Source organism: Columba livia, chromosome 8, assembly GCF_036013475.1.
Source record: "Columba livia isolate bColLiv1 breed racing homer chromosome 8, bColLiv1.pat.W.v2, whole genome shotgun sequence".
NCBI lineage: Eukaryota > Metazoa > Chordata > Aves > Columbiformes > Columbidae > Columba > Columba livia.
Window position 1 is genome coordinate 9843565 of NC_088609.1, and position 15194 is coordinate 9858758.

Here is a 15194-nt window from a genome sequence, read left to right on the forward strand (position 1 = left end):
TGGGACTGTGCAGGAGGAGCCACCACTCACATGTCACCCTGCAGCAGGTGAGGTTGGGGCTACATGTCCATCAGGCTGGAATTCCCCATTTCTGAAGTACTGGGAGACCTTTGCCGCACATGGGTCCCTCGCTCCCTCTTGTGATCCCAGATATGGAATGGTCCCTGTGGGCAGAGCCCCGGCATGTGCTGGAGGAGCCAGCGGCACAGCAGTGGCCGGGGCAGTGCAGAGCCCGTGGGTGCAGGGGCTCTGGAGCTGTCACCGCAGCCTCCTCTCCTCAGGAGTGTCTGTTCAGATGTGGGTTAATCCCTGGTTTCTGGGTTTAGGATGAAGTTTGATGCTCTGCTGTATTTTGCATCTCTGGTGGCTGCTTTAAGATCAATGCAGGCAGCTGAGGCTTTGTACAGATGCAAATACCTCCGCGGCTATTAATCCCTCATTAATCTGAAGTTTTGTGGCTTTAACAGCGTGCCAGAGATAATGGACAACCTTGTTTTTAAAACCCCATTTTTTAAGCAAGTGTTACTTTAACAAATTTTTAAGGAAGGATTGCGAAGCATTTATAAAACCCCATGGGCCCAAGGAGCGAAGCTTTGCCCGTGACCCAGCCCCGCTCCTTCCCACGGGCTCTGGCACAGGCAGCACGGCAGCCGAGCGGCCACCAGGCTCTGCACGGCACAGCTGCTGCGCCCTGCTCTGTCAGCATCCAGTGGGCTTAACATTAATTAATCAATTAATTATTAGTGATGATTACTGTTACTTCAGCAACTGCAAAAATTGGCTTAATGTAAAACCTTATATTAAAGTGTTTCGTATTATGTGTGACAGAAACACACAGAAAAGCTCCTCCTGTGTGAGATAATAACAAAAGAAGATTAAAAACATACTGGTTTATCAAATAAAAAGTTTTACGTTTCAAATACTGGCAGAGGTTAAAGTTCACATGGACAGCAAGCTAACAAGTCATCTCAAGACATTTGATTATAAGATCATTAAATTAATATGGTTTTGAAATAAATTGCAGTAATTAATACTGTTTGCAAAATTAAAAAAACCTTCTTTGACTGCAGTTGCATGAAAAAAAACACCCATGACCTCTTTGAGGGGCCAATTCCCTTTCCTTCCCAGTACCTATGAAAGGAAGCAACATTAATATTCTCAAAAAAAGAGATCATGTTCTCCAAGATGCACAATTTATTTATAATTATGTTGACTGCTGTTCCTATTTCTTTAACAAGTCTTGCTACTGCCAAAAAAGTGGCTGCACTCTGCGCCGAGGTTGCCATGGCAAGCATACCTTCCCTGTCAGGATCCGGGCGAGCACATGCGTAACGGCAAAACCCACCGGATTAAGTCACTTCTCCTGTCACGTAACGATGAGGAAAATGCTTTATATTTCATCCGTTCCTAAGGATTATAATGACTCGGAACACCTGAGGTTAAAGCCAAGAACAGCACATGGCCGGAGCTTTTAGCCGAAATTCACAGCTGTGCACAAGCAAAACGAAGGGATTTAACTGGAGTGACAGGCATGCCAAAAATACCCAGGGTACAGATCATTTTTATTTCACCAAAACCAAGGAACTTTCAGCAGCGCCATCACAGACATGACCCTTCCCCAGTCCAGTCTTACAGAATTCACGAGCAAACCCGGCTGTTTCCTCAGAGCCCTCGGCACACACTGTCCCCTGCCCTTGGCGGGTCTGGGGAACACACAGACCCCCAGTCCTGCGGCCCAGCCCTGCCACAGCTTAGGGAGGTTCTTCTGAATTCCCCGGGAACAGGGACGAGCTCACACCCACTGCCCTGAGGTTACCTGAATCCCCAACAATGAACTTCCAGTACACCCAAGTCTTCTTCAAAGCGGCCAAGACTGAAAACTGGGGTTGTGTTCGCAGAGGGATGGCAGCATCTGGGCCCCGTGGGACCGGCAGCAGCCGCGGAGGCACCGCCGCAGCCCGCCCGGCTCCCCGGTACGGAACGGGAGAGGCGCAGCATCTCCCGGGAGCTGCGCCGAGCCCAATGCTTCAGTTCAGGCGGGTTGAAGGGAACGACCGCGAAGAGACACCCGAAATGTCATTTCGGTGCGGGGCGTGGGGTCGGCGGCACGGAGCGCGCTCCGCGCCCGAGGGCTGCGCACCGAGGGGGGCACCGGGCCGCGCTGCCCCCGCTCTCCCGGCCGCTCCTTTGTCCTCGGCGGAGGCTCCGCGGCACCCGGGCGCTCCCTCCCCGCGCTCCGCGGACCCACAGCCCGGCCCGGCCCCAGGGACGCCCCGCTCCATAGCAGCATCCCGCACCGGGGACGGAGGCGGCGGCATCCCTGCGCGGGGGAGCCGCTGTCACCACCCGGGACCCCCCGCGCTCCCCGGCCGCGGCTCGGCGGTACTCACGGTGCAGGCGGGAGCGCGCGTCCATGCGCGGCCAAGCCGCGGTCCGGGGGCGCGGAGCCTGCGGGGGCACCGCCGAGGGCTGCCCGCGCCCGCGGCTCCGCCGCCCGCCGGCCCCGCCGCGCAGGTCCCGCCTCCGCGCACGGGGCGGCGCCCAGACACAAAGGCGGCGGTGGCACCGGCGGGGTGGATTGCGCTGCGCGCCCGCGCTGCGCTCCGCGGCGGCGCAGGGGCGGAGCGGCTCGGCTCCGGGAGGGAGGGGCGGGGGGGGCGTGCCGCGGCCGCGCCCTCCCCGCGGAACGGGGCCGGGGCCGGGGCCGGGGCCGGTGCGGAGCGATGCTGGGGCCGATGCGGAGGGCAGCGCGCAGGCGGTGCTGCCCGTTCCTGCCCCGACAGGGCGTCCCGCGGCCGGAGCATCACCGGCGGGGCCGAGGCATCTCCGGGCTGCGGAGGCGGGGTAGACACCAAAAAGCCACCGCTCCTGTTCCCCTTGGCCTCCCCCGGCTGCCTCATAGCGTCCGCCCGCCCTCGGTCCCCCTCCTTTCCTTGCGGCAGGAGCCATCTTCTTCACTTTTGATAAGTTGCGGGGGCCGGTAACCTGCCGAATGGGAAGGGGGACCGGGGGCCGGCGGGGAGGGGCTCCCAGCCTCCCGGAGGCGGCAGGGGAAAGCGCTGGGAGATGGCTCAGCATCCCCACCACGGGACTGGGATACCGCAAGCCACAGGCTACCCCAGCGTGGGTGATGTAGGGCCACCCTGCCCCTGGGTGGTGGCTGTTCTCTGTCACTGGGGACATTCAGCCACCGTGGGAGGGAAAGGGGCAAGCGCAGGGGTGTCAGAGCTCTGCTCCCTTTAGCCGACCTGCCGTGGTGTTTGTGCACTACCTGGGATCAATGCTGAGGATCTGCAGAGCTGCTGCTGCAGCTGGTGAGTGCAGGTGCTGCTTGGCTGGTTTGGTTCCACTCTTTATTTCCAAACGCAGCAGAACTTGCAGCAGCAGCCGTGGCCCCAGCAGGTCGCATTGTGGGCCACCTCAGACTTTCCCCAGTGCAGAGCTGTGCTTGTTGGGGCAGATGCTGCCGAGCACGGCTCCTGGGCAGGCCATGGCAATGGTGCTGGGGCCACCAATTTCCTCGGTGACAGAGTGCTTTGTGCTGTGTAAGGTTGTCACCTTGCTCTTCCAGCACCTCAGGATCTAAGAGAGAAAGCACTAGCAGGAGCTGGAGGATGCCGGGTGGGTTTGTACCAGCTGTGAGATCTCCAGCCCTGTCCCGCCTGGCTCCCCATCATTGGTGCAGGAATGCTCTGGGGACCGGCCAGCCTTGCCAGGCTCTCCCGCTGTCACCTCCTCCAGAGTGGGAACTGAAATTTAGCCCAGAAAAGTTTTGCTCCACCAACGTTTTTGCACTGCTTGAAGTGGGTTTCAGCAGTGAACTGGGGAGTGGTCTTGGGTGTCAGCATCTTCCCCACCTGCTGCAGCCAGGCAGAGTGCACCCACAGCCTGCCCAACCAGCCTGAGCCCTGCCCGCAGCACCCTGCAGTTACCTGCCTCCAGCACTGAACAACCATGAAATAGAATATTCTTTCAGTAGAAACACATCAAAGAAGAGAAGAAGCCTTTGCTGTTATACCAGTTGCACATAAGACCAGTGCCAGGCAAATGCAGGTAGCTGTGCACACCAGAGAAAACAACCTGCAGTCTGCACAGGAGCGATGGGTATGGCAGCTGCTGGTAGGCAGGGGAGCAAAATTTGACTCCCAAATCCACTGTAGGATGAGATTGGGGGGGGGGGCACGGTGGTTTATCATGGGGAGTTCCTCTCTCTTCCAGTATGTCGCCGAAAGGCCTGATAAATATCTCAAAGATTTTGCAGGGCAAAAAGACTTGCAACTGGAAAAACAGTGGAAGAGTCTAGTCCTTACCCACAAAACACAGATTTTCTCCCTGGTAAAGACCAGTGTGGAGTGGGAGAAACACACAGCTGTGCTGTGGGGGAGCTGCAGAAGGACAGGGGGGGATGGGAACCTCCTCTGAGGGGCAAAAAGCCCATGATCTGGAGCCTGGGAAGGGATGAGAGGGTCAGCACCAGGCTGGGGCTTCATTTCCTGCTTAACATCCCTGAGCTTTCTGACTGTGTCACCAGCTTGTCCCCTCACACTCTCTCTGAATTCCTGTCTTTTTAGCAGCATGTGTTGGAGTTCACGAGGATGGATCCACACTCTTCTCCGTGACAGCCAGTGATAGAAAAAGGGGCAATAGGTACAAACTGGAACACAGGAGGTTCCACTTAAATATGAGAGGAAACATCTTCACAGTGAGGGTGATGGAGCCTGCAACAGGCTGTCCAGGGAGGTTGTGGAGTCTCCTTCTCTGGAGACATTCAAACCCACCTGCACACATTCCTGTGTAACCTCATCTGGGTGTTCCTGTTCTGGCTGGGTGATTGGACTGGATGAGCTTTCAAGGTCCCTTCCAATTCCTGACATTCTGTGATTCTGTGATCTTCCTGCACCTCTGATGTGGCCTTGGCAATGGTGCAATTTAGGAGTTTGGAGGGTTTCCTTCTGGCTCCAGCCTTGTCTGTCACTAACCACTGCCCCAGGCTGCCAGGCTGGTGGTGTCCATGCAGAGCAGGGACTGATGGGGCAGACGCCACAGAGGTGGCAGCCAGCACAGGACCCTGCTGTGTGGGGAGGTGGGAGTGACAGGTTCCAAATGGAAGCGGTACCTGTAACAACAGCCAACCCAACACCTGGCCCTGCCGGCTCCTCAGAGAGGAAAAACACAGCCGCTTTCGCATGGCTGGGGGACAGCTTGTGGCATGGTTTGCTCTGCCAGACGGCAGGAGCCGCTCTCCTCGCCTCCCTGCATTGCTATCGCTGGCACAATGAGCCGCTACGTGTAGCTGCGTCCAAACAAGCACGAGCCAATTTACTGTAGTCGTACACGCTGGCAAAGCTTTGCTGCTGCGCTGCCTGTGTGAGCAGGGAGACCTCTCAGGAAGGGGTGATCGCTGGGGAAACAGCTCCGAATGGGGCTGGGCTGCAGTGGCCCTCTGTGCCGGAGGAGCCTGGTTCTCTCTTAACCGGTTCTGGGGTGCGTGTGTTATTGTTTCTCTTTGTGGATAACGCTGAAGGGCTGAATATCATATAAAGAGCTTCAGGGATCCTGTGTCACTGTCAAACTTAAACCCTCAATTCCATTAGTCTTACACTGATTTCATAGTGGTTTCCCTTCCACTGCAGTGGAGACATGAAAATCAAGGAAAATAAAGAGCTGGCCAAAACACTCGCTTTCCGAAAAAAATGTGGATCTCAGGCACTTCCCTAAAGGCAGATGCCTAAATGCAAAACTAAAGTTGATGAGTTGAAAAAGTCCATAGCCTGGACTTCATCATATGTACTTAAATGTATTTTCACTGACATGCAGATATAAATACCCCCCTCTCCATACTGATTTCTATTAATTCATAGACCTGGCAAAGGAAAGTTTTTAATTAATGAAGTTCCTTCAGCAAATTTTATAGGAAAGCTGGATGTGTTACTTAAGGGGTTCTGCAAGTTTGGGCTCACTGGTGTCTGTCAGAGTCACACTAGCTGGGAAGGCAACATGGTAAATCAGAGCACACCCATAGGACTGATAACCCTGAAATACAGTTATTCTTTCTTATAGTTTTTAAAAACTGTGTAATATAGAGAGAAGGATCCATTATTAAAGACTCAACTCCTTATATGTAATAAATGGCGGTGCTACACAGCTTTGACAATTGTCCCTGTAAAAGTCCCAATGTCTTTTTTTTTTTTTTTCTTCTGGTTATACTAAGTCCTCTCAAGTGCTACTTTATATCTTCCCAGATGACAATCTCCATTTTTGGAGGCTTTAATTTTAAGATTGAGGAGAGTGGATGAGTCATGGGCTGTTATGGCAGAGATGGATGCTGATTTTTAGGTCACCTTCTAAGCAGACCATGGCAGATGGTAACTAGAAGTCCAGTTGGGTGAGATGGTAACGGTGGTTCCTTCCTCCGAAGAGCCGGTTGCCACCCAGGTACCAGCTCGCTCTGCATCTCCAGGATGCCATTGGGTCTTCACCATTAGCAATGAGATATTGCAAAAGCCCTCGCATCAGGAGGACGCCAAGAACTGTCACAACACTTGGTGAGCTTTCCTCTCTTGCAGCGAGCTTGAAGGGCTGGCTGTGGGTGCAACGACCTCAGGAGTTACATGTGCCTTTGGCAAGGGTTGGGGTTAAAAATGGGTTGCAAGAGGAGAGAAGGAGCAAGGGATGATCAGCGCTGAGGGGCAGGGGAACTCACTAGAAAAACTTGGAATATTCATATCCACGTGACCTGTAGTAGGTCAAAACATTGACATTACATTGGATCAGGTAAGAGAAAAAGTTAACTTTCCTTAAGTGTATGACATCAGTGGGCTGTAATATCAAAAGATATAACCCTTTTTGAAAATGGAACAACTAATTTCTTCTCCTTAATAGTAAAATTATTTAACCGATATTATCTGCAAGCACTTTAGAAACCTGTTATAAAATATAATGACTGATCATCTTAAACTGCCTGTCTTCCATGCCAGGAGAATTAAAACACTTGGGGTTCCCTGGAGGCTGGTGCTGCTGGGTTCATCTCACCACAGTCCCGTTCCCGACCTGGGCAGGACGGGCGCATGTTAACAATAAACCAACAAACTTCACGTGTGTTTTCCCATCAGAAAGACAAACAAAGTCAGGAGAGGAGCCAGGACAAGGCTGCATTTCCTGCTCTGTGATTCTCCCCAGGAACCAACCTGGAACAGCTCAGCAGCACTGAGGTGAGCCCAGACACTTACTCATTTTCTGATGTTGCAATCCCTTTCACTTTATATTTTTAAAAAATGTTAATATTGCAGGCAGCACATGGGGCCACTGAGGTGCTCAGTGCTGGCCACAGGGTCCAGGGCTGTGGTCAGAAGAGTCATTAATCCTCTCACTTCCAGCCCGTTTTCCTCCGAACCGTGTACCCGCCTCCCCAGATCTGACGTTCAGGTGCTGCACAAAAGCCTTTGCTATGCTTTAAATTCTGCCCCAGCGAAGGCTGAGCTCTCTAGGTCGATCCGCAAAAAAGTATTTCAATGTCTGCTTCAAACCTAATTACAGCTGTCTCTCAAATCCATAATTTCATCTAAATTTGCCACAATCCATGCATGACTTTTCCCTGTCAGAGCCGCCTGTATGAAGAGCAGATGAAGGTCATTCCTAACTCCGCTGCTAACATAGGGAAATCAGAATTGCTTTGATGCAGAGGCTTCCCACCAGTGCTTTCTGTCAGGGCTGGCAAAGTTGTTGGCTATTACATTTTTGCTGTACCTCTCATCAAAGCACACACACGGCGCTTTACGCCGAGTGCAGAGGGAAGAAAATTCGCCTTCCCTCCTTTGCTGCAGTGGGCTGCACTCTGCAGCAAGCGTGTGTCAAAAATACATTGCAGATACTGCAGCAGGAACAAATACTCGCCATGTGCTCCATTATATTTTCACAGAAACAGTCTGTGTTTATTCCCTGTTTCATATCCTTCTGACCTTTAAGATACTTGAATTCTTTCTACCTCTAAAATTAAAATACACACCATGTAGGTGGGTGCTCGGGAGGGAGAGCTGCCAGTAGAGACCCCCAGCAGCAGCTGCCCTCACCGGGCTGCCAGCCCCGAAATGCTGTGGATCCCAACAGGCAAGATAAAATTAGTGATAAATAATAATCCTGCACCAGATACGGACTGAAGCGGCGATGGAAGAGGAAACGGCGCCAGCCATTCAGAGGATGTGTGCTCTGATTCAGGGGCCGGGGTTTTGTGCCGTCACAAGTGAGGGCATGGCAACACATGGACACGAGCTGGAGTGCAAAACAGCACAAGAGAATGGCTGGAGAACCTGGTAATCCTGCCCGGGAAGAAAAACTGCCAAGGAGGACTCAATGGTGAGACCACCACACGGTGCAGAATATAGAATCATAGAACCATTTTGGCTGGAAAAGACCCTCAAGATCAAGGGCCCCCAAGGAGCCCCTACTCCAGCTTCCCAAGTTCAAATCTCTGCATCCACCCTCATCTTCCTCACCAGCCCACCTGCAGCTGTACCTGGAATGACCCATCACTCAGCTCAACAGGCATCACCTGCCTGCTCCAGGAGGTCCCCTCAAGCTGAGGACACTGAGAAGTGCACAGATTTTATTGATGAGTTTTTTTTAACTCTGCAGGAAGAGTTGAAGGTTGATGGGGCAGCTCTTAACCCCGACAGCCCCCAGCATGGGGGTCACCGAACCTGCAGCTCTCCATATGCTCATGCCAGCTCCCTGAGGCTGACAGCCACATCCCCATTGAGTTTAACGGTGTTAGATCCATGGACACATCCCCGTTGAGTTTACCTGTGTTAGATCCATGGACACATCCCCGTTGAGTTTAACACACATTAGATGGGAGACTGAGTAAACTTTTTTTTTTTTTGGTCTAATACTCTCTTAGCATTTAAAAATAGAGCTGTTACTAAGCAATGGCAGTAAGTAGAAAGCAAAGCCTATTGAGGATGGTTTCTGTGAACAGGTATTTTTCCCAGCCTAAGTACTGTAAACACAGTGGGCTGACAAATTCTGAATCAGCGCCCTCCCTCCCCAGCTGCTGCCTCTCCCATTGTCCCCAGAACAATAGCAGCCACCACCAGGACCTGTTTATTTTCACTCTGGCTTTCAACACCTTGCTTTGCAGGTCAGAATTTCAAGTCTTTCCACACATTTTCACATCTTAAAGAAAAAAAAAAAAAAGTGGGATGATATTGCCATATAGTGGTGTAACCACAGGGGGCAAGAGCTGTGAGAAATGTCCATGGGTCTCGGGTTGGAAAGTCAAGTGCAGCCCTGAGCCCCCATCTCCCATCTCCTGATCTTGAGGGTCTCTTCCAACCAAAATCATTCCATGATTCTATGACACTGACATTAAACCCAGTGACCTGCAGCAGGTCAGGGAGAAAAGTCACATCATGAGCAGTCCTTTGCTGCCAGGAGTCTCACAGGCTCAGCTGAATATTTTTCATTGCTGTTTCATCTCTCTTTTCTTTTTTTCGGCTGCCGTTTCTGTTCTCACTTTAAGGAGATGAGCCAGGTGGGAGATCCAGCCAGGAGCTGCTGCATAGGCTGCACCTTTGCAGCACTTACTGTCCCACATGGACCCCAAACTAACTTCAAACTGAATTTTTTAGTCCTTAACATTAGTTACCTCATTACTGTCTCATGGTTATTTGCTCAAGAGATCGTATTTGTTTCAGAACCTCCTTTAAGGGAAGTTTAGCGAGGTTGGGTCCACATTCAATAGTGCCAGGGTGGCTGCAGGCAGCTCCCGCCTGTGGTAATCACAGAATCCCAGAATCCCAGGTTGGAAGGGACCTCGAGGATCACCTGGCCCAACCTTTCTTGGCACAAGCCTGGTCTAGACAAGCTGGCCCAGCACCCTGACCAGCTGAATTCCAATGTTGGGGAATCCACCACTTCCCTGGGGAGATTATTCCAGTGGCTGATTTTTCTTATTGGGAAAATTTTCCCTCTTGTTTCCAATCAGAATGTCCCCAAGATTAACTTGTACCCATTGCCCCTTGTCTTTTCCATGGGACTCCTTGTAAAAAGGGAGTTTCCATCTGCTTTGGAGCCACCCTTGAAATACTGGAAGAGGGCGATGAGGTCTCCCCTACGCCATCTTTTCTCTAGGCTGAACAAGAAGTGTGCTACAACCAAAAGTGGCCACAGTGATGCTTTGCTTCCAGTGGGATGTGTTGGGAGATGTATCTCCTGGGTGTAGACTTTGCTCTCAGCTTTAATGACAGAGATCAAAACTATTTTTATTGATCTCAGCAGGGCTACTTCAGTTGTAAGCTCTAATTCAAGGCCAGGCTGGATGGGGCTCTGAGCAACCTGAGCTGGGGAAGATGTCCCTGCTCATGGCAGGGGTGGCACTGGGGGAGCTGGGAAGGTCCTTTCAACACAAACCTTCTGTGATTCTATGACCTGACCCACCCTGCACCATCCCCTTTGCTATTCAGGAGAGCGCACACAACATTTTCTCACTGCAGTTGCAGAATGGGCAGATTTTTCAGCTCAATTGTTTCCACGTATGAAATCAGTCTAAATTTCCATCATTCAGATAGTGCTGCTGAATAAGAAAAATCAGGACAAAAGGGAAAAAATCAACAAGAGCTGGAGATGGAAAGGCACCGTTGTCTGCAACTCAGTGAACAGAACTTTCTTTTGCAGCCCCCACAGCTGCAGTGGGATAGGGAGGAGAATGGGACGGGTGGCTCAGGGTCAGCACAGCTCTGGTCCCATGCTGGCAGCTCGAGGGCCTTGCCTTTCCCATGTGACATTGCAATCAAGTGTATTTAATGACTAACAGTGGTGGATAAACAAAGCAGAAGCGTTCAGGTACTGTTTGAATAGAAAAAGCCCAACCTGACATACTGAAAGTGAAATTTTAAATAAGAGCTTTATAATTACTGTGGCCAGTAAAGAAGTGACTTGCTGTGAGAAATAGCAAAATCCTTATTAGGACGTATGAGAGATCTGCATGGGAACCTGCCCATGGACAGGGATCGCCTTACGAGCAGGAGTTACAGATATTTATTTCAGCATCATGCAACTTCCACCTCCCGCAGCCGTGCCCCGCTGGTCCAGCGCCCAGTGCAAAATCCAGCGTGGTCGTATCACCTTTCTCAAATACTGTTATACCAGCTTGACACTAAAACTTTCTGTATATTACCAATACTATTATAATGCAACATGAGCTGCTGTAAAAACTGCGAAAACGCATCAACTCCAGCGTGGATTTTAAAGCCATTTTCCACAGACAGGAGCTCCAAGAGCTCCCCAGCATCGCACCATCACCAGGAACTGCAGTTCCTCAGGGCAATGTCCCCAGGCTGGAATGGCATCCGTGCTTCTACAGGCATTTGAAAGTGGAAGGCACTTTTATTCAGCTTTTGCAGCTCTCATACCTGTTCCCTGGTAAGGGCTCTTTGATGTGAATTCATCAATACCTGCATTCAAATTGGATGCAACCTTCCTGCGATTTTCTCAAAAGGAGAACAGCAGATTGAAAAAACTAAAGACCCATCATTACTATGCTGACTGCTTTCACACTGTTAAATTAAAAAGAAATAACCTGTTCCTGGGGACTGGAATAACCAGCAGTTTCAGTGTGTCCTGTGACACGGGCGCTGCTGGTGATGCTGCGCCCCAGCTTCTTGTTGGGTGGGATGAGCAGCAGGATGGGGCAGAATGTGATTTACTCACATGCTGATCAAAGCATTAAAAGCTTGGTGAGGTGTCCAAGTTTTAACAAACTATTTACAGTTATTTTACTTCTTACAACGGGAAAAAAACATAAGATTTATTATTGCATACACTAATTACTTTTGCTAAGTGTCAAACCCGCACAATGTAATGCTATGTTTTCATATATGAAAGACATTAATTGCCAGCAAACAGTATGCCATGACTAATTTATCTTTTTTTCTAAACAAGAAGAAATCAATATTAAGTATTTGGCACCACATATCTGAAGTCGATGTTTCCCCACTGAGCTGAACTGGTTCAGGACTCAGGCTTAGCAATTGCATTATTGTTATCAAAAACTGTTACTGGCTCTGTGAATCACGTTACTGTCGGGTTTCTGCGTATGAATTAATACAATAACAACACGCAGTGCCCAGGAGAGTGGGGGCTAGATGTGGGATGCAGGATGCGGGATGCAGGATGTGGGATGCGGAACGTAGAAGGCGGGATGCAGGATGTGGGATGCAGGATGCGGGATGTGGGATGCAGGATGCGGGATGTGGGATGCGGGATGTGGGATGCGGCCGTGCTGGCGGTGAGGTGCTGAGCCCCGCGGTACTGTGGGACCCAGGGCAGAGTGGAAGCGATGCCTTTGCTTCTCTTTGCTGTTCAACAAGTACAATTGTTGAAATCAGTAAGTATTAAATGAAAAGTAAGAGGTCAGCTTGACTGCAATGGCAGAGAGTAAGGCAAGAGGAAAAGTAATCACTTACTTTGTTCCTGCTTATGAGCTATGGCTTCCCTAATTCTTGACTCTTCTTCTGGCAACACATTAAATAAAGCTTTGTGCCCGGTCACTTTGGGAATTTAATTGCATATTTCAAGTGTCCATGCGAATTTCTAAATAATTCAAGTAAAAAACAATGGAGAAAAAACAGCCTTTGTAGCGCAAAGCATTGGGCGCAGCTCAATGCAGCCCCTCAGTCGGAGCCAAGGGAAAACCCTGCAGGAACAGAGTTTGCTTTAATAAAGGCACTGCAAACTGGAGTGATATTTTTCTGCTACATTAGAATAAGTTATAACACTTGTTACAAGAAAAGCAGCCACCTGTGTATAGAATACAGTAATAAAAAAATAAAGTATCTCATTGGATCAAATCTCTTGCCAACATTACATATTCAAATTTTATTTAAGGATGTTTCTGTGCAAGCTCCACAAACCAAACCCCAGCATGTTCCTGTGAGCCCCATGCTACCCCATGCATGTCCCCATCCTCTGTATCGAGAGGCCCAAAACTGAGTGCATGAGGATGCTTTTTTGTCTGCAGCCACACAGAGCAGTGGGAGCCCTTTGCCTGCGACGGCTTTTCCAGTGGTTCCCTTGTTACGGATGCTGTGGGGAGCAGAGCATCCCCAAACTGAGGAAAATCACCATAAATCCAGCTTTCACCCAAGCTTCTTGTGCAAGTAACTGCTAATGATCATCTCCAGTGAAGGCTGCAGTGTGCAAGTAGCACTTCATACCTCGTAAAATCAAAGTCTCGCTTGGTTTAACAGCGTCATTTTTTATAAACTGTAAACTACCACACTTGTGCCATACAGCCCACCCGGCCGGCCCCGCTGGGCCCTGCTATTGAAAGACGGGCAGCTGGGAATGGGAAAACCCCAGTTCTGCAGTGGGTGGCACTTTTGGGACACCACAAACACAAAAACCTTCTGGGAAGTGGCTGGGTTTCAGTCTCTGAAGCACTTTTGGAAAGTCATGGCTATAGGCAGTGAAGAGGAGCATCAGCTGAGAACAGAGTTGAGAGAATATTTAATATCACAAGTTGGCACCAAAAGCTGCTCAGACTTGAAGGATTCCTCTTCCACAACCAAAGAGGAATAAAAATTTTGGTCTGAGTGCAGAGCTGGTCTCTCTGTGCTCATTTCCCCTCCCTATTCATTTTTCTTTTCTACAGCCATTCTTTGCTAGTCAGATAGTGAAGGACAGTCAGATAAATGTAAGAAAAAGCACATATTTGAGGATAATCTTGTGCCTTGTCAACCTCTTTCATGATGATTAGGAAGGAGGTTTGGACAAGATACAGAATGAGTTCTGTCTGCAGCCAGAGAATAAAAATGATACCACGGGTAGACTTTTCTTTCGGTGATGTTGAGAGGGTCATTGTTCTTCCAGGAAAGAGTGGTTCACGGGTCCTTGCTCAAATTCAATTGCACATTTTCTTCTGCCTTAATTCTCTGCTACTGATTAAGCTGAACATTGCCTAAAAGTCTGGAACAGCAGAGAGTCTTACACTTCCCAGCAAATCCCACACCTTCCCAGCACAGCATGGGAAGCAGCAGTTGTGGGATTTTCACATTTTAGTGCAAGTAAACTACAACTGTCATATTTTTTTTTTCCTACAAACAGTTTATCCATATGATCCCCCATGTCAGACCTCCCAAGAGGATCAAATTTCAATTCTTAATCATATCATCCTGGATAATTGCCCCAGAGAGCTCTCCAATTGCTTCCCCCATCATTACAGGCTGCTCCCACTGCGCTGCTGCTTCCCAACGGTTGACTAGTTTTCCTAAACTTAACCAGTAAATTGAAAAATCTGAAGGGTTTCTTTCATCTTTTACGCATGTTTGGATGTTTTAGGAAGCTGGGAAGGGACTTACCTCCCCAAACTTTAACCATCTAGAAGCCAAACATCCAACAAAGTGCCCTGCACAGCAGAGGAGCAAACATCTCCAGAATTAATCCCGACCTAAACCAAGAGCCTGTTGCATCAGTGGAGCTGAATCTTCTCACCAGCTCTTTCCAGGCACCTCTGATACCTTGGAGTGCGCATCCCCAGGATTTGCTGCTTTAATGCAGCTGCTGCATGTGTCGCTTCATCTGAATTCTTTAATTTCATGAGTCTCAATATCTCTTGGAAGACAAAAGCAGCACTGGTAGAGATGTGGAATATGTGAAACTAAAAACAAGACTAAGCGAAATTGGAAAAATATCTGTACTTTTCCCATAAAGTATTAGATACAGGAGAACTGGGGTTGAAATCCTTGTTAGCCAGAGTAGCTCTCCTGAATCCCCTGTTCATCTACAGCAGCTCAGATTTTGCACTGTGTCTTTATGACTAGATTTAGGATAAAGTCTCTCCACGCAAATATCACTATCAAAACCACAGTTAGAAAAGGGGAGACAATATCATCAAATATAATAACCGACATTTTCAATTAACCAAGATTTTGCAGAGGAAGAAAGCAGCTTAGAACTGATAGGTCTGCTAGAGAAAATGGGAAAAAAAGTACAGCTCACGGTAATAAAACTTGTAAGATGCAGCTGGAAAAGCATAGGTATTAGAAATAAGAGTCAAATACTAGAATTATCAAAAGGAATGATACATTTTCCCATACTCCACGTTCTTTTGTGTCAAAATGATCACACATAGAAGTAGAAGCAGGTGCTTTCCCAACACATATAGTGTCCTATAGCAACACAGCCACAGCCCCAGCGGG

General features: G+C 49.5%; 1 protein-coding gene and 1 long non-coding RNA gene across 8 annotated transcripts in view; one reads left to right on the forward strand and one right to left on the reverse strand.

Annotated features, from left to right (window-relative positions):
* Positions 1-3144, reverse strand: part of LRRC7 (leucine rich repeat containing 7) — a 137930-nt gene extending 134786 nt beyond the window's left edge. Inside the window, exon 1 of one of the 7 annotated variants that reach the window (XR_010474252.1) lies at positions 2391-3124. Coding sequence is in view for 4 of the 7 variants with exons in the window: in XM_065071918.1 (XP_064927990.1) it covers positions 2391-3078 (688 nt within the window). In the remaining 3 variants the exon portion in view is untranslated. Of the gene's footprint in view, positions 1-1816; positions 1942-2390 lie in introns of those variants that run through there. The other 6 variants (XR_010474253.1, XM_065071918.1, XM_065071916.1 and 3 more) reach the window with 6 other exon arrangements.
* On the forward strand, positions 1821-13562 carry LOC110363623 (uncharacterized). The gene is made up of 3 exons (XR_002421835.2): positions 1821-1973; positions 7113-7211; positions 8146-13562. It is a non-coding gene; the product is annotated as an uncharacterized LOC110363623 (long non-coding RNA).
* Positions 13563-15194: the final 1632 nt, after the last annotated feature.